Below are 20,119 nucleotides of genomic sequence, written 5' to 3' on the forward strand. Positions count from 1 at the left end.
ACATTGCTGTTTTTGCTGGGTCATCCAGTAAAAGAGCCGATCCGGTTTTGCCACAGCGGAGGTTAGAATACCTTGTATCGTTGTGTTAAAGGGGCGCTATGCAGTTTTGGCCACTGTTTTCTCACTTTTTGCTCGCAGGTTTCTCTATAGAGCTCCCCCTACAGCTTCGGAATAGATATTTGGCAGCTCCTATGTTTACTTGTGTCCGAGTCCTCCCTCGGTCAGTCTGCCGTTTCCTCTTTCTCTGTTCCTCCGACAATGCTTTCCTAGCTTTCTGCTTCTTTTTGCCGGCTCAGCCATGACGATAGTGTGGAAAAACTCCATCGCTACCTTGTTAGCCGGTTCCTGAATGCGCGTATGTGTGCAGTGCCGTGAAGCAGTTTGTTACATCGCGAGACCTGATATCACGCCATACTTCCTGACGCTGAGGCCGCCGGCTCGCCGGCCCAAAGCTGCAAAGGTGGTTTTTCAGCTCACAGGCGCTAGGGGGGAGCGAGACGACGACCACCGTTCAACTCGAAAAAAGTCATATAACCATTCTAATGACTCCGAAGCTGTTCAGTGAAGGGAAATTAAGCTAAACAAACTACATAGTTCCCCTTTAAAGTAACAGTTTACCTTGCAAGTACATAAATTGGTAAAAACCCTGCCTCAAAGAAAATAAACACTTGCTGGTGGACTGTTGTCGGTCTGGACATGGCCTATTGTAGAGCCTTGGATTTAAAAAAAAGTCTAAAGCTTGTAAGTTTGCTATTTCTGAACCCTGTCCTGGATTCAAAGGGGGCGGAAGGTCCCTCTGTCTACAGTTACATCTTAGAGGAAGTTATGTAGCTGCTACTGCTTTTAGACCACTTGTTATTCTTGGCATCTCTCAGCTTGGATGTGTTGAACTGTATGTGAGGCAGATGCTGAAAAAGAGGCTTCATGCACTTTCCTGTTTCAAAAAAAGAAATGATTTAGGGGCCCTGGTGACTTCTAGCGAGGTTATGCTTTTAAAAGCGCTAGTTCGTACAGTACGGTGTGCCGTCCAACCACATCGGAGGTGTTTATAGCTGTTACAAAGAGCCACACTTGACAATTGGGTGAAAAGCCTCACACTTACAACCGGTCTCTCCTGGATGGCATTCACAGGGTTGAACTCGTTTTGGACACATCCAAAGTGACAGAAATAGCTTTGTAAAGAATACCAAAGTTTAAACTCTGCTTACTTTAAATTCTGCATACTTTCCCACCTCCACACACACACCTGACCAGTCACTTCGTCAAGTGGGTGTGAATTCATTTCGGAAAGTTACAGAAATTATCGGGCGCAGTCAAAATTCTTCTGTTCAAGCATTACCGGCACCTTCAGAGATTAAGAGGTTGAAAGATTTTCCAGCAGTGCGTTAATGTACTCAGTGGTGGTGTATTTTAAACTTGTCTTCGTCCTGTCTAGGTGTTTCACTGCCATCACAGCATCCCTAAATGTGTTCTTGAGATGCATTAGGCTGATTTACAACCGCCATAATCCTCACCCAATTAGCAGCTAGTAGTAGCGCCTCCTTTAGAGTAACGACTGGCGCTCCTCCTCAGCATCAGCTGGTGGTGTTATGTGATCCCTGATGGTTTGGAACAGGGGAGGTGGGGGAGGACCCCGAAAGAAAGGGAGGGAGTCTCGTTTGGGACAGGGGTGGCGGGGTTGGCGACTCTTTTGTTTGAGGCTTGTTAGAGAGCTAGGGCTCTGCAATTGGGTGGAGAGCCCCAGTTGAGCCTTGTTACCCTCTGTGAAGCCAGCTCGGAGCTAACAATAGCAGCGACGCTCCAGATATAGAGGCTTTGACAGGTCATCGAAATTCAACCGTATGCAGAGACACACTCTGAAAAGATAAATTAGACTCCAAGCTACCCCGTTCATTAATAGCGTGTGTCTATTTGTGTAAATAGCCGCTTATCTATCTTGCCTGTCTATTTAATCGAGCTATTTTGTCTGGCTCACTTAATTACTCTGGATTGTCTACGCTCTTCTTCAGAAAATTGTTTCCAGGCTCATTCTTAGTTTTGTGACAAACAATGATTTCAGATTTGGATTGTTGCATCACGGCAGAATGCAAGCGGTCCATTTTCTATCTAATGCTCAATTACAGATTATATATAGCTTGAATCTGTGTTTCTATCCACAGTTTTCTATGTAATTCAGGTGATGGATGATATTTTCTGGATGAACGTGATGCCCAGTGTGCCTGGATTGGCAGTAAGACAGGTGGCATGATGTATGGGAAGTATATCTGTGAGAGATATTGCATGTTTGACATTGAGGCCCATGGAACAAGTACAGCATGTACAGTCTGTGTGGGTATTGGTCTGTGTGTTGGCAGATGATCTGAAAAAGATGTCAGCGGATGATGTCAGTGTGTCACATGTACAACACATTCATTTGGTAATTCTGTAACTGGAGACACCTGATGAACTTATTCATGCACTCTTGTATCGGCTCACATGTAAAGCTGAGGCTAGGGCTGCAGATAACTATTATATTTCTTTAGTCTATAACATAGCAGAAGATGGTGACAAATGATTCAAATTGCAATGAAAAGCAGCAAGATCTACCAAGCCCAACTCTGGTATTTAAAACTAGAGATGCACCGATAGACCGGCCGTTGACCGGAATTGGCCGGTTTTCACATGCTCAGCCATGACAGTCTCAGTCTGACATATGCCGATTTCATGCCGGTCAACGCTAGCCTGACGTGGTCATACTCAGATTCTAGTCAGACCTCGAATTTTGTGGGCGGGGCTAAGTTCGGCTGGCATCCAGGCTAGGTCAACGCTACAGTTAACTGACGACGTAAGTTGTACGAGTTGCAGTTCTCAAGGACGCACGCACACACGGACGCAACCGTACAGTCTCTTTCCCTTTCTCTTAACTTTTCCGGCGTGTGTCACGTGTACCCGCTCGCGGTGTGAAGCGCCTGTCCGCGCTATTCTCGCACATGTAGGGAACCTCGTGAATTAACCTGCAACATGTCAGCTGTTTGGAAATCCTTCAGCGTGTGTGCAGAAGAGAACAAGTTTGCAACATGCAACACCTGCAAGGAAAAAGTAGGGCGTGGAGGGACGACACCAAAAACCAAAATCAAATTAATTTTTTTTGGGATATTGGATGTGAAAAGAAGGAAATGGTTCTTCCATAACATTGCACTTTAGATGTGTGTGAATTTCCCACACCAGGAGTAATTCATATAGTTCTATTTTATAGTGATCCATTATCTGTTCAAAAAATGTTCTATGTTCTTTGCAAAATGTTCTATTAAAGAAAAGATAGAAAATAAATATTTGCGGTGCTGTAAAGTGGTTAGAAAAAATGAAACTGGAATCGGCTAAAATCGGTATCGGCTGGTCTAACTCAAAGAAAATCGGAATCTGCCTAGAAAGTTTTAATCGGTGCATCTCTATTTAAAACCCATGTTATGATCTGTTGGTACCTGTTTTGTGTCTTTTAGAGCTGCAAAGAATAAAAAAAAAAAATCGATTAGTTGTCAACTTTTAAATTAATTGGCAACTTTTTAAATCAATTCAGTTTGAGGGAGAACACCCTGATTGCAGCTTCGTTAATGTGAATGCTTTCTAGTTTCTTCACTTCTCTGTGACCGTAAACTGAATATCTTTTTAAATTGTGAAGAACAAGATATTTTAGCACGTCATCTTGGGCTTTTGGAAATTTCACCATTTCCTGACATGTTATACTGTAGACCAAACAACTAATTGATTAATCGAGAAAAGAATCGTCAGATTAATCGACTATGGAAAGAATCTTTAGTTGCAGCCCTAGTGTCTTTGTGAAAATACTGCCTTGATCTATGCTGCTGTCCCTTTACTTTGTGTGGGTCTTTTCTTCCAGCTGGAGATGGAGAAGCTGCAGCTCCAGAGTCTGGAGCAGGAGCACCGCAAGCTGACGGCACAGCTGAAGGACGAGCGGGAGAAGAACAAGCACATTGTCATGATGTTGGTGCGCGAGTGCAAGCAGCTCGCCACGCGAGTCGTGGAGGAGTCTCAGCGCTTTGACGAGCTCCAGGCTCGCCTGGACGAGGAGAGCCGCACCGCTGGCCGGCTGCATGAGGAGCTGAGCGCCGAGCGACAGCGCAGCCAACAGATGGAGGCCAAGATGGAAAAGCAGCTGTCGGAGTTTGACACGGAGCGGGAACAGCTGCGTGCCAGGCTGGGCCGCGAGGAGATGGAGAGCCAGAGTCTGCGGCAGCAGGTGGAGCAGCTCAGGACTGAACAGGGCGATAGGAAGGATGGTGCCGCTAACGCCCAGCCTGCTGCTGCTGCTGCTACTGCCGCCGGCACGCCACCCAAACCTAAAGCTGTGATGTCTGTTTCTGTAGCCACAGAGCCCGTCAGCTCTCGAACAGCGTCTTGCCAAACGGACCTTCCCCCCACTGAGGTGGAGGGTCCCAAGAAGAACCCCCTCACCATACCCGTCAAACCGACCCCTGCCAACTACGTGGGCCTGAGTCTGCCAAAGACGAGTGGTCGGGGGATCGTCCACAGCAGCTCAGGAGGACTGGTACAGACAGAGAACGGCTCAGAGGGCCAAGCCCCCCACGGTTTACCCACTGGAGTCAGCCCCCGTGTCCAGGCAGCCCGCTACAAGTTCCAGGAACAGGACCAAAATGGCACGTCGTCCCAGAGTCCTCCGGCCCGGGATCCGTCCCCCACCAACCGTGACAACTTTGCCGCCAAGCAGCAAGCACGCCACACGGTCACGCAGGTCCTTTCGCGCTTCACCAGCCCTCCAGCAGGAGGAGGTGGACCCCTGCGTCCAGGCCTGCCACACTCTGCGTCGGAGGGAGGCCCTTTTCCCGGCCGCCTGTGCCATCCGATCGGCCTCAAGTCGCCCACGGTGGCCAGGATCGACCGGGGAAACCCTCCCCCTATTCCTCCCAAAAAGCCAGGGCTTTCCCAGACCCCTTCTCCTCCTCATCCACCCATCAAGGGGGTGGGGGACAGCAACCGCTCTGGGGCTGGGCTGAAACCGGCCACGCCCCAGCTGCCGCCCAAACCTGCCCTGGATCTGGTCCCAGCCCTGACGGCCTCTCAGGTGGGTGCCTGCTCCCCGGGGCCTGGCCGGGGCCCTCAGCGGCAGCCGGCAGCAGCATGTGCAGAGTGCCCCCCCGTCATCAGCCCTGCCACCACTGTCAGTAGCCCCTCCTCCATAAACCCCCCCTCCACCTCCTCTTCCATTAGTGCTTCATCCTCCCGTAGCCCCCGAGCCTCAGCAGGCAGCCCCCTGGCAACAGCATCAGGTAAAGGGGCTCCTCCATGCTCCACCTCCCTCCAGTTCTCCCCACTGCCTCTTTTCTTCGACTGTCTTTCCACAGCGCAAGCTTAGCATAGCATAGCATAGCATAGCAATCAGGCCACAGAGACTGGTATAACCACAGGAATGCAATACAGAATAGCAATTCAGTTTGTCACTGAATCCCTAAAGTACCTCACTGCATCCTCTCTCTACTTACTCTCCTCCTCTGCCCTTAATATGTCCTCCCTGTGGGCACCTTTCGTCTCCCATGTTGTCACGTTAGCCCTGTCGGTATCTGTTTCAACAGAGGCTTAAAGGTTATCCTTCAGGGTCAGTTGAGGCAAAGCAGACGTTTCCCCTTCTCGCGTATTCAGATTGGTGCGTAGCTCTCCCCACCAGTAACCCCTATCCTCTCTGAAGCTGATGCCAGAGGCTGCTCTCTCCTCCCCTTCCCTTTTCCATCCTCCAGTAGCATGCCATCACCACTCCTGTACTTTCTGCACTCTTTCTGTTTCAGCTTCCATTAACTTGTCCCACTGGCCTTCTGTATGTAATTTAGTTGTTTTGATATAAATGTAAGCATGTATATTTTACCTGGTGATGTCCGTTGCTTGATTGTACCGTGTAGTATGACTACAGAATAATTCCAGTTTATAACAACTTTGGTCTTATTTCCATAGTTTTTGACATCATTTCTATCTCTAATAATAACATTTCACTCAGTTTGATCTCCCACATCTCAGCAAGACAGTTCCTGAGATCAGGACAGCATCAGCCAGGTGGGGAAAGAAACAAGAGCAGCCAGATTGTCAGACCGGTTTTAAACCAACCCTGAGGTTAGCCAAACTTATTTAAAAAATAAAACCAAAGCCAACCGAAATGATTACCCAAACGGTTTGTTGCAAAACACAGTCACAATCACAGTTTACAGAATTACTTTTTCTTGGTTCCTTTTTCCCCACTAACTGCACACACCTATGTTTTACCTCCAGATAAGCTGGTTTAGATCATTTGTCTTAACTGACGCTCGCTGTTTATTGCCCAGTCTGCTGCTTGTTAGTAATTTTACTGTGTTCGCAGGTATTGAGTGAAACATATAATGACTAAGCCTATAAATACAAAGCCCAAGTTGTAGTAAACTGGAATCATCCTGAAATGTAGCTGTGAAATGTGACAGAATGCATTTGCATCGTTTGAAAGTCTTGTTCTTTTGCATGAAAATGTATCCCGATTTGAAAAATATATAGCTGCTCTATTTAGTCACATAACCAAGTGCTTTGCAGGAAACCTACAATGACGTAAAAAAAAACAACCAAATCATTAAGAACGTGGCTCTCATTGAAACTTACCATACCAGACAGTTATACCATCATATCATTGATTATTGCTCCTCTAGAATAAAAGTCCTCAGATCAGCTGATGTGTGCTTATTTACTGATATTTAAAGGTTAGATGAAAGCCTCTTTAAGACTAAAATAATGATATATTTGTTACCACACACTGATCTCAAGTCAACAACCAGTGTTGCCGTACAGTACCTTTCAGGTTTTATTTGATTGCAGTAGTTCCCACTTACAAATGGGGGTTCTGCTACTTCCCAGACTTATTTATTGCAATTTCAGTCACCAGCTATTTTTTGTAGCTTTTTGTTCCCGACCGCCACCCGCTGACGGACAGTAAGTGCAACCATAACGGCTGCCATTATCTATGTCCTTGAGAATCTCTGCTGCACTTTTTCTTCGGTCTCCGTTGTATCTATCTATTCAGTCTGTGAAACAAGTTTCTGCACTGAAATTCTCCATTCTGCCTTTTTTAACTCATTTTATTTGTGGTTTTAGCAAGTTTTTTTTTTTTTTTTCGTTCTTCATCCATTTGTTGTGCCTAATCATTTAAAGTAATGCTGTATAACTGCAACAGTATCCTACTAAATGTGTGCATTTCTATTTGTTCACTGTGTGAATACTGTGGGTGAGGGATTGTACTGAAAGACTAATTCTGTCCATCATCTCACTGTTAATCGGATGCGATGACAGACTCTTCTGTCCAGGCTGCAGCGCCCGTCAACTGCTGATTCAATTACAGACAGATTTTATTATTGGGTTCCTGTGTTGTGAGAAAGCTTTGAAGTTAAGTTTTATTTCCCAGAGCAGGCAAAATAGTTGCGCATATTCCAAACGTTAAACTTATGTAGATAGTAAATACAAATATGATCTATTACCACAGCAAACAATGCATGTTAAAATTAACAAATATCTTAAAATCCTGTTTCTATGAAACTGCAAGACTGTAAACATCTTCCTTATGTTTGGGATGTTTTGTCCTGTTCTAACTAACCGTCTACAACACTGAAAAGAGATAGAAAAATATTTATTAATTTAATGATTAAATAAGGTAGTGTCTCCAAACTTACCTCAGTTATAACTTGTCTCCTGCTAGTTATACTACAGCACTTACATTTAAAAAATAAGCATATGCCTATTTTTGAAAATACTTTTGTATCGCTTTTCGGTTGTAGTTTGTAGACGGTCCCTAAGCACTCGTCTTGCCGTACACCGGAACTAAACAGAGCTGAATTAGCACAAATTGTATGCATTTCTTTCACATCTACTGCAGTCAGATACACGGTTCACTAGGAAGGAATCACTTCATATGAGTAGGCACTTGTAATGACATTTTGAACACGTTAAGAGGCTAAAAGCAAATTAAAACTTGCCCTGTTTCAGCCTCCTGGGTGCTAACGCTAGCAGGAGGATAACAGGGTTTAGGCAGCACCGATTGTTTTTGTTTTTCTCCCTACCGACACCACTCCAAATTTACAAACAACAGAGCTACATGTTGAAATCGACCGGAATTCTCCTTTTAATTTTTTTTTTTTCTTTCTTTTTTTTATTCTAGTGGTGATCCCAAAGTGTCCAAAGATGCCAAACATGTCAAACATGTCAGGCTGAATTTCACAGAAAACAAGATACCTGGAATAATATATAACCAGCCATAGAAACATTGAATTATGGGTTTGTATTTTAAATGAAAGCTAGGCAGATTTGTTTCCGATATAGAAGCATACACAGTAGTGACATTTTTATACTTTTATAAAAACTAAACATATAAAGAACTTTAATGAGGTAATCAGGAGTTTTAAGAGGTTTTAATAGAAGGTAAAAAGGTTGTTTTATAAGCCACACATTAACAGCAGATCTGAAGGGAGAGATCATCTCCCAGGTTGAGCTTTAACCACGGTTTTGCTGGATGAGTTCCAGCTGAGGCTGAAACAAAACCTTGGTATGTCACTTTTCTATTCTACTTGTTCTTCCCCGTAATCCTCCTGTAATCCTACTGGTATGTTCATAACATAAACCATCCACCAAATGGGATTTTGCCAAGAATAGCTCCAGGCTACAGCAACAGAAACCACCTGGGTTGCTTTTATTTATTTTTTTAAGAGGTTCAGTATTTGACTTTGGTAGAACTAGCTGGTTGTGACTAGCTGAAATTAGTGCACCTACCTTTAGTAGCAGAGCACTTCACTCATTTTGTAGGTTCAGTAAATTTCAAGTTAAGCTAGCCTCAGTAGCAGATAGCCTGGAAGCTAAATAGCTAACCTGCTGCCTTTCAAAATAAAAGCTCTATCGTTGCCAGTCAGCTAACCTTTTTAGACTTCTCATTTTGTTTCTTCTTAAATATCAGTTTGTGACACGGTTTGACAATATTACACTGTATGCATTACATCCTATATCATCTTGTTCCACGTCTTCATCAAAGTTCAGTTTTACCCAAGTTCTTATTTTTTATTTATTTTTTTTATACCTGCACAATTCCATCAAATGGAAATTTTGAACTCAATTTTGTAGATGTCTTTTACCTCATCTTATAAACATTTCAGCCAACTTCAGCTCGACATATCTGGCATCTTTGAAACTTTGGCATCTCAACTAGAATTTAAAATAAAAATATGGGGGTTTAAACAATATTTGGCTGCACAACATGAGCTCATTGGAAACGTTTATTTAACTACAACTCGTATCCCCTGCTTTACCTCCTGCCTGCTGCTCAGACAAAAGAGACTGTACTACGATATGCGTGGAATTGAAATGTGCTCTCCTTCCCTTCCAACCCGTCCACCTTTTCTTACACCCTCGCTCTCCCATGCTCAGCGCTTCTAGACGCTTCCTCTTCCTCCTGCTCTTCCTCCACCTAGTTTAACCTGTGCTGCTCCTGCTCCTCCTCCCCCCTGCAGGCTGGTGTCCCTCCGTAGTCTCCTCTCTCAGCGGCGGAGGGCCTGCTGCCCTGGACAGCGGGCGCCCCCTGCTCCCCCAAGCTGCTTCCCAGGGAAATGTCACTTTATTGTCAATGCTGCTTAACCAACCAGACCCGACCACCACTACCACCTCCAACAACAACATGTCCACCAACACCACCTCTACCACCGCCATGGACAACAAGCCCAATCATTTTGACCAAGACCACCACCTCTACCACAACCACACCTCTGCCTTGTTTGCTGCTGCTCAGAACGGACACACAGGTAACTGGCATTTGATTCATCAATACTGGCTGGGTGGTTGACATTTAAGGGGTAATGTTAAAGGCACCGCAGGTATTTATGAAGCTGGTAATGGACTAAGGAATGCTGCGGTCTCATTGCTTTAAAGGGATAGTTCAGCGGTAGACCAGCAACTCGTGTTCGGCGAGGTAAAGGAGTCTGGTGACTTTGAAGACAGCAGAGATTTCAGTTTCAAGGAAAAGGGGTGAAAATATTCTAAATCTAGCGTACACATAAACGAATATAGGTTTTTAAAGTGTATAATACGTTTAGCTACTACCCCCGTCCACAGCAGTACATTGCTTAGCTTCCGTGTCGTTACCTCCTGCCTGCTTCTCCAAACCTGGGGTACGCCGGGCGCCATCTAATGTAGGTAATGCTCCGACTATGGAGAAGTAGCTCACACAACCCCACTGGAAAATATCTGAACTATTCCTTTGATGCAGACCGGCCGGGGCTACCACTAATGACAGTGAGGTCATGTTGGGATTTGTTTTCTGGGTATTTGGGCTCTTTTGCAACCTGGGGAAAAAGTTTTTAAGTCTACAATTTTTCATAGGCTAATTCCAGTATTTTTTAGACTCAGTATATTTAATCTGACTACTATTAACAGAAATTAAATCAATTCATTATTCTGCATTTTCCTATCTGAATTGAGTTCCTGTCAAATTAAAGAGGGATTGGAACTAAATCTAAATGCTTTAGATCTTCATTTTTGGGGGGGAAAAATATGAAAATGTCAAATAAGTAATAACTAAAACATTGTATAGACTTCATATTTGGTGGCTGGTCATCATCGTTGGGGTGGATGTAGTGACACTTGTGACCTTCAAAACTCATGGCTATGGCCCTGAATGCAGATATTTTTCTTATAAGTGATTATGATCTTGTGACCCTCACAAAGACACAATTTCACAAACTCTTGACTACACAATGTTAAATAAGTGTTTGGTTAAATAACATGCAAATCAATCAGTGTGCTCCAGTTGTTTTCCTTTGGACTTTTCTGGCTGCTTCTGTCCAAAGCACCAATGTGTACGTTTATTTTAAAGCGGCGTTGAACTTTGTGGGAATTGAATCCCTGTCTTGTGGTTTCGGTCAGCGGCTGGCTGGATGATTGATTTCAAAGAATAGTCTTCAAGGAACGCTCGGAGGCTTTTATTGATTCATATTGATTGAGAGAGAGAGAGAGAGAGGGTGATACACTAAAATACAAACAAAGGTTTCACACAGGATTGATTGTTCCATGAGCGAGGCTGATATAAATGAAATATATGCATTGTTTACATGTTCATAAGACACCACCGTGATAATGACTATGAAGTCAATCTTTAAATACATATGACCAGAGATTAAAGTCCTCATGTTATGCTCATTTTCAGGTTCATAATTGTATTTAGAGGTTGTACCAGAATAGGTTTACATGGTTTAATTTAAAAAAAACACCATGTTTTTGTTGTACTGCACATTGCTGCAGCTCCTCTTTTCACCCTGTGTGTTGAGCTCTCTGTTTTAGCTACAGAGTGAGGCATCTCACTTCTGTTACATCTTTGTTGGGAGTCACACATGTGCAGTAGCTAGGCGAGCATTATAGCAGCTAGGCGAGCATTATAACGTGTGTTACAAAGTGACCCACGTTTGTCTCTGAAGTAAAGGCTGGACTACAGTAGAGCTGTTTGGAGCAGTTTGTGAACAGTGTTTTCTGTTGGAGATGGTAAGTCCCTTTGGGGTGGACTTTGGGCTTTTTCACTTTGTAAACCTACAACGTGATAGGTGTAAACCGAGCCCTGGGTATCCTGCTCTGCCTTTGAAAATGAAAGCTCAGATGGGCCGATCTGGAATCTTCTCCTTATGAGGTCATAAGGAGCAAGGTTACCTCCCCTTTCTCTGCTTTGCCCGCCCAGAGAATTTGGCCCGCCCATGAGAGAGAGAGAGAGAGAGACATCATGGCTTTCAAATGAGCAAAGTGGCAGTTGGTCAAGGCCATACCCCCACCCTCCACCTTCCCCCTCTCATCCTCAATAGCTACAGACACAGAAATGGCACATCCTAAGGAAAGCTCATTGTGGGACTGGCTCTAGTGGCTGGAATTCTGCACCAAGGCTGAATTTTGGGAAAGAGACTTCAGATACAGTATTAGGGGACCACTAAGGTCTATATAAAAGAGACTTCAGATACAGTATTAGGGGACCACTAAGGTCTATATAAAAGAGACTTCAGATACAGTATTAGGGGACCACTAAGGTCTATATAAAAGAGACTTCAGATACAGTATTAGGGGACCACTAAGGCCTATATAAAAGAGACTTCAGATACAGTATTAGGGGACCACTAAGGCCTATATAAAAGCATCCAAGGAGCACCATGTAATGGGACCTTTAAGAAAGTACATGTTGTTTTCTCTCGTTTTGTTTAAACATATAACAGTTACGTTTGTGAAGTGAAGACCACATCCGTCTGCTCTACGTGTTATGACTCATTTGCTTCAGTTAGTACGATGTGTTTTTACGCAAAGCCACAGTTCTCTTCGAGGACTTGGAGGCCAGGTGAGCTTCAGTTATATTGTTCTCACCTGCCCAAACAAACGGCGTAAAGGCTGTGCTATAAAGCTTCCCCCTCTTGTCAACAGCGAGTCACAGAGTGGCATTTTAAATAAGGCCATGAAGTAGTTTGTAAAACTGCATATAAAGAACATATAAAGAAGATCAATGCTGAAGAGGAGCCAGTTGCTCAGTTGACTTCCTATTATTAAATAAAGTGTAGAACAAAGGTTCATAGTGATAAGAGACTGGACACTATATGCCTCCACAAAGGAGACTTCTTTCTGTTTTAGTCATTAAGTTGTTGCCCTTTTCCAGAGCAAATCACAGTGATTCAGGTTTGAATATCTTGTGAAAGAAACCTTTAGGGGGAACATGATTTCAAATGTTCCAGACATCAAACCTGTGACATTTCTGTTTCGAAGAAAGACTCGAACCACAAAACCTCCCTGCCACCTGCTTTCTTATCTCAACTAATAGTCTCTGCAGAAAAACGGTCTGAGATTGTCACGGCAGCTAAATTAAAACATGACTTTGTGCTTTTGTTGGACTTTAGTGAGAAGAAAATGAGATGCTAAGGTTCAGTTTGGTGTCACTTGGAATAAAAGATCTTTTCATGCATACATTGAACTTGTAGTTCATGCTTTAGGGATGAAAATTCAGGCCGAGGTTCTGTAAAGGTTTAGCATCTCATGTATATGCATAAGGAATCGTTAGGTTAAGTACTCAGATTGACTACATGAAGGGAACGTGTCACAAACTTGCAACTGGTTCAAGTGCTGTAAGTGTCTGATTATCACAGATTAGGGCTGCAACTAACGATTATTTTTATTGTCAATGTGTCAATTATTTTCTTGATTAATCCATTAGTTGTTTGGTTTATAAAATGTCAGAAAAAGGTGAAAAAATGTCGGCCGGTGTTTCCAAAAGCCCAAGATGATGTCCTAAAATGTCTTGTTTTGTCCACAACTCAAAGATATTCAGTTTACTGTCACTGAGGAGTGGAGAAACTAGGAAATATTGACATTTAAGAAGCTGCAATAAGAGAATTCAGATTTTTTTTTTCTTCTTGAAAAATGAGACAAACCGATTAATCGATTCTCAAAATAGTTGATTAATTTAATAGTTGACAACCAATCAGTTCATCTTTACAGCTCTACAACAGACAACGTGATTAAGATACAACATATTTAGCATACATTAGCATTGCCAAGCAGCTAGTTGTTGATGTGCTTTTTGCAGTGAGAGGACAAAGACCTGGTGCTGATGAACACTCTCCATTGTGTTGTTTTAAAGTCTGTAATTGTACGAGAGCTGCGGCTTCTCCCATTATGTTGGCTGCCATAAAATGAGCTGGACTGTCATGTCAGGGCTGTACCCTCAGCACCGACGTCGACCACATGCTCGTTACGCTGACACACAGCGGCCGTGCCGTGCATACAGTCGCACACGCAGACTAATTAATGCATGCAGACCCCTTTACACAAACACACCCATAAACGCACACTGCGGGTCTATCAGGATCTGCTTCCCCGCTGAGATGTTTAGTAACACTCAGTCGAGGAGCGATGATCCATGAACACGACTAATGCAGCTGGAGGACACCTGGGCTGAGGGCTTAATATAGTAGGCGGGACCTACACACAGAGGACACACACTCGCTGACACACAAACCCCTCCCATCAATATTTCATTGTCCGTTACTTTTCCCGAGAGCTTTTCTTCTCGTCTGATCCCCGTTTACCTCTCCTCCATCACTTCCTTCATTTCCCGAAACAACCGACATCAGTTTCTACGTTTAAAACCACACGCAGATGGTTTGATGTGATAATGTGTGTGTGCAACAACAGGAACATGAAACGCACGTCGAGTAACGAGCAGTAGGAAGCCACTAAAACAGACAGCCGACTGTTATAAAACAGCAGTTTGAATATAAATGTTTTGGGGTTGTAGTTTTTTTTTTTTTTTTTCTTCTTCTTTCTTTTTTTATTTTACATAAAGAAAGAGAACTTGGATGTATTCCATTTAATGCAGAATTCACCCGGTATTCATTCTGTACTGTTTTTCTGGTGGCTCCATAATACCTGATATGCCATACAAAGATAACTATTTTTGTATTCGCGGCTGTCACTTGCACCACAGAGAGCTGGTCTCCTGCCCCACTTCTGGTTTACTCCACTGGCTTTTCATGTTCAGTGTTATTTCTCATAAAAGGGTTCTTTCATCAGTCTTTCTGAAAAGGTGGTACGTTTGTCTGTCTGGGGATTTCGGTCCATATGCTAAGATAAATGGGTACTGTACTATTGTACTGGAGAGTAACATTTGGACGGCTTGGCATTTTATACAAAGATAAAACGCCACTGAAAGCTCTTGGGAAATGTAGTAGCCGAATGCTAAGACGAATATATATTGTTGATTCATCTTTGTTGTTTTAAAATGAGGAGGGGCTGAAATTGTCTTTATTTCATCATATTGGACAGAACAAAGGCAGAACTGTATCATGTTTCATCTTTTCAGAACAGCTAGTGTTAGAAACACAGACTGGCTGACGCTCATGGAACAGAAGGTGGCACGACTCTTTTATACTGATTTTGGGGATTATGCTTAGTTCCGTACCAACTACTTTACCTACTGTAGAGTATCCATGGCAACAATAAAAAGGGTTTGCTCTGCTGTGAACAGTGTACGTTTGTACAGTTTGTAGTCATTTACTCTGACATGTTTTTGCATTTTGTTATGATGTTGTAGACTGTAATTATTGTATTTTTGTTAATTCTCTCTGCTCACGGCTACTTTCTGCCTTCCACGGCGTACAACAAGAAGGCTGCAGCATTACCATGTTTCTGTCTCTCTCTGTCAGAGTGTGTGAAGCTGCTGCTGCTATCGCTGTCTTCGGGATCGCTTGCTGACGTCTCGGATGAAAATGGATTCACACCTTTACACTTTGCTGCCGCCCACGGCCACAGCAGGTGAGCTCCCGTACTGTAACAACGTGTTTAATCTGCTTCCATCGGGAAAAACGATGGATGCTCACGCAACACTTAGTCCAACTCGCCGGGAAGTGGGCAAGTTATAGAGCGTTGGTACGCTGCGGCCAAAACAACCACCACGTACTGCATTGATGACCCATTTTCCCGTTACGTTGGAAGCGTCCGGGCGCATTAAACTAAAAAAATATGTTGTCGAATGCGTCCAAGACAACTAAATCATGGTGGCCGTTTACACTTTTATTTAGCCAGATCTAATTGCCCTTTTTTGTATTTTTTTTATACAGTTTTCATGCCTTTTTTCAGATTCCGTGTGGCCCTGCTGAGTGCTCAAGACACATTTTAAAATCCAGTGCAAGCAGGGTCTATGATAACCGTGGTTGCATTTTCAAGACTTGACCTTTTTCTTTTAGTGAGTCACGTTGGCCCAACAGTAAATGTTAGTTATTCTGTATGTAATGTGCTTTCAATAAATGACTCATGGCACCTATTTTTCTGCGAGACGAGCATAGCTGGAACCTGCCATGCGTGTAATACGACCGCTATACCAATGCTAGTGACTGCGTTGGGTTTCGGTGCCAGCATGTCTGCTCGGTAGCGTCACCAAACCAGTATTAACTGGTGGCTTTGTGGCATACGCTATGGACTGTGAAGCTTTATGGGGTGTTTTTCCTACAGCTACAATCAGCTCAGCTCAGAGCTTTAACTGGGCAGCTGTCATTAATGTTTGCAGCTTGATTTCATCTCTGCTGATTGGGAGCTTATCTCCGAGCTCTCATTATAAATTATTTAAGACATCTGCTCCTACAGTACACTCAGTTCTGATCACACGTATTGATCCTGGTGTATCATGCTTACAGCAGGAGAGGCTCTGTGAGCTGTGTGTGTGTGTGTGTGTGTGTTTTGTCAGTGTTTGTGTGTGTGTGCGCCAAAAAACATGATCCCCAGGACCAGCTGGGGAATGTGCAGTGTTGTAATATCTGATCACAGTGTTATTTATAGATTGGGGATATCCAAAAGGCATGCTGACAGACACACACACACACACTAATTTTCAGGGGTTGACAGTTTTTTCAGTGGTCGTGTTAGCAGACAGGCTCAGTTTTCCTCAGATGATTGGCTCTCTCTTCCTACTGGTTGGAGGGCTGATGGATGTCGTCCCTTGTCTCTGAACAGGTGGTGCTCCAACTCACAACTTTAGTGTGTACCAGTGCAGTACCCATTTGGAGCGTGTGCCTGTTCTGAATGGGCCGATTGCTCGGTTCCCAGCTTTTTCCCCCACAACGTAATCAAACTGTAAGGCCGGCCACACACTGGCTGCGTTGCGTGAGCGTGGTGTTTCTGTTGTGTGTCGGCTGCGTGGCGTTTTCTACGTCTTTGCACACCAGAAACGTGTCTGACGCGGCGCTGCTGCTCCTAGCCTCGTCTGTACACATGGATGTTTCCCATTGATTTACTACACTCAAGCAGTAGTATACTTGATGTTAAACATAAGTATATACTGATTTGATAACGGCAAAGACAACGTCGGCAGTATTGACGGCAAAATAGGCTACGGAATATTTCGTTCTGTATTGACAGGTGCAATATTTGAAAATCGCTAATTATTATTATTGTTTTTTTAAATTACATTTATAGCTGCATTTATGTCAAAACCTAGAGACTTTCAAACAACGTGAAAAATAGGCATTGGTCCTATTTCTAGCATGCGCGCGTTTTCGGCGCGGCTCGAGACTCGGTTCCTTTTAAGGATTCAGGTTATCCTGAGTCACAAACTAAACTGATCCGGGTTGTGCGAGTCACTTGAGTCAGTATTGATCTATAGCGAGCCAAGGCAAGCTTGCAATGTTTCGGATGGTCTGCTCGACCTAATTGCATTTTAACATACTACATTTATACACCAAAACCTACAGTAGGCCTAGCTAGGCTATGTGCAGAACATTGTATGTTATTTCAGAAGTGAAAGAATGGCTCTCTCTCTCACTCGCTCGTCTGCTACAGAATGATCCACTCATGACAACGTAGCCGGCTGACTCGTGCGGGAGCTCGCGGGTCGTCGAGGACTCGTGGGTCGTCGAGGGCTCGTTAATTTCATCTTTGGGTCATTCTCTTTCAATTTGCACGCAGGATAGACGGCAATCAGTTTTTGGCGGATGGCCACTTTTTGGCACGGCGCCGGTAGCCTGTGAACCGCAATCAGTGAGCGCACTAGGGAGGTAGCAACTCCTCGCCTCCACTACTATACTGCGCATGCGGGAGACACGCACACTCTCACACACACGCATACACAGAGATTCCTCGATTGATGGTAAGATGTGTGCAATCAATGCATGTATTGTGTCATATAAAATGTCTTTTTGGAGTCTGAGCTTTTACTTTGATTTGTCTTTTTTATGCCAATATCAATATTTAAGAATTTAAGAATGATGTACATCTAAATCTAAAAAGGTTTGCAAGGGGAGTTTTTGGAAATAATCTTTTTACAGTGGAGAAAAAGTGGAGAATAGTGATATTATAATAGGTACATATTGTACATACAACGAATATTTATTTTATCCTTTTCATTAAAAATAAATGAAAATAAACCTAGGTATGCTCAACATCCTCCTTAATATAAGAATTAAAGCTTTAGTGCGTAACTTTTTGACTATCAGCTCCACACAACTCTCGTTTCCTCCTTTGGCTACTATAAAGTGCATGGAGGGGGGGGGGCGGCGTGTGCGCGCGATAACCTCTTCTTGTATCATGTGGATGCGCCAACAGTGTTGTTGTCATTACTTAGAATTCCTCATGGGGGGGGCGACAGAAACTACGCACCATAGCTTTAATGCCATACATTGTGTTTATTTATGTGTATGTTAGTACTTGTTTTTCTGACGTTGCTCCCCCTCCCTCCAGCTGTGTGGAGGTGCTGCTGTCTGCAGGAGCTGCTGTGGACTCGGCGGCGGCGGGGGGGCTGACCTCCCTCTTCTTGGCCTGCGAAGCAGGAGTCCTCGACTGTGTCCGGGTCCTGCTGAGGGCCGGAGCCGATCGCTCGCGCACTACCACGGTAAGTCTGCTCCACCATGCTGGCCATTGGTCGCACATGTAAAGTACTGCATCAGATTTAAACATCAGGAAAAGAACTTTGTTGACTTGTACAGTAAGAAAACATGTCATTATTCCCCCATTGAATAATAAAAGTAGCTCTACATTGTGCTTGGGTTCTTGTTTCTAGATTAGATTGTGAGTCATTGCTCTAATGTGTTCGACATCTAAGGTTTTCTGGTGAGTTTAAAGTTTGAAAACTTCAGGTCAAATTGTAGAGCCTCAATCTGACTAAAAAGTGTTTTTTGTTTAGTGGCAACATCTTTTAAAAGTAGGATTGGTTTTGTCACTGGTATTACAGAGTGAAAACACTGGCCTGATCATTAATAATTTAAGCATAAAATACAGACAATAAATTGGAATAGAGACACAGTAATGTAGCTTTGCAATTAAAATGTTATGGATCTTTGTGCCCTTTGATCAGTCACTGTCCCCTGCTCCAGAAATGTACAAATTTTTGTTTATAAGTTCTACAGGTAAAATACATTTTGATATATTTGTGGCATTTGTCACATTTTGTTGTTCAAGAATCGTTCCGGGCGGGGCCTTTCTGTGTGGAGATTGCATCTTCTCCCTGTGTTCGCGTGGGTTTGCTCTGGGTGCTCCTGTTTCCTTCCACATAAATAAATAAATAAATAAATAAATAAATAAATAAAGCCATACATTCTTGCCCTTGATTCAGGTAATGGCATTAAAACTGGAGTTGGTCCCCGGGCACCGGACTACGGCTGCCCACTGCTCCTAATTAGTTAGAATGGGTTCAATGCAGAGGATGTATCCTCGTATGTGTAAACGTACTTGGCAAATAAAGGAAATATTATATTATTACTATACTCTGAGCGAATATTGGTTCAATAAAATCCACTAAATGTAATTACTTCATGTTTGTTCCTTGGCATTTCTCACATTTTGTCACTCATCATTGTTTCACACTTCTTGCGGGGCTCAGTCGTCTAATTGGTGCAAGCTAATTGATGTATGGGCTTCCCGGGTCTCCATGGTAACCATAGGGGCCTGTTTGTTGCCGTGGAAGCATGTGGTGACACCGTATATATTCCGTTACTGTACCTGCTTTTGTTCTACATTCAGCCTGGCTCCCCTGCTGAGCCACAGGAGCTGCCAGAGTCTCTGTAGCATATCTGACCTCTTCTGCACACATGTATTTTTAGACACCTGAAAACGTTGGTGTGTGTGTGTGTGTGTGTGTGTGTGTGTGTGTGTGTGTGTGTGTGTGTGTGTGTGTGTGTGTGTGTGTGTGTGTGTGTGTGTGTGTGTGTGTGTGTGTGTGTGTGTGTGTGTGTGTGTGTGTGTGTGTGTGTTAGGTCAAACACAATGATTTAACATGGAGAAGGATATCTGAACTTGGTGAAGAGAATACAGTCTGAACCCTGTTTTTTTTTACTACTCGGCTGTGTAATTAACACCTGATTTAGCATTTTCTCCCTTTTTTTAATTTATTTTTTCAATGTCTATTACCAGAGCCAGTTTTGGTGCTGCTCAAGAATTCTGGGCATTTTTTCAGTGAAATTCAGTATGAACTGAAATCATCAAAAGTTGCAGTATATTATTATGTGTGCTTGAATGTGTATGAAGTATAGCTGAAAATCTAGTTGATAAATTGTCGATCAACAGAAAATGACTCAACAATTCTAATTAATAATTATAGCAACATTTTGAGCAAAAA

The 20,119-nt window shown here is 43.4% G+C and overlaps 1 protein-coding gene across 1 annotated transcript in view; it reads left to right on the forward strand.

The window, feature by feature from the left end:
- The window catches only part of cttnbp2 (cortactin binding protein 2), a 115,232-nt gene that overhangs the window by 62,769 nt on the left and 32,344 nt on the right, over positions 1-20,119 (forward strand). The window contains exons 4-7 of the mRNA XM_039808509.1: positions 3,878-5,285; positions 9,516-9,803; positions 15,222-15,330; positions 18,247-18,397. Coding sequence (XP_039664443.1) covers positions 3,878-5,285; positions 9,516-9,803; positions 15,222-15,330; positions 18,247-18,397 — 1,956 coding nt within the window. The remainder of the gene's footprint in view (positions 1-3,877; positions 5,286-9,515; positions 9,804-15,221; positions 15,331-18,246; positions 18,398-20,119) is intronic.

The sequence above is a fragment of the Perca fluviatilis genome, chromosome 8 (assembly GCF_010015445.1).
Source record: "Perca fluviatilis chromosome 8, GENO_Pfluv_1.0, whole genome shotgun sequence".
NCBI classification, from domain to species: Eukaryota; Metazoa; Chordata; class Actinopteri; order Perciformes; family Percidae; genus Perca; species Perca fluviatilis.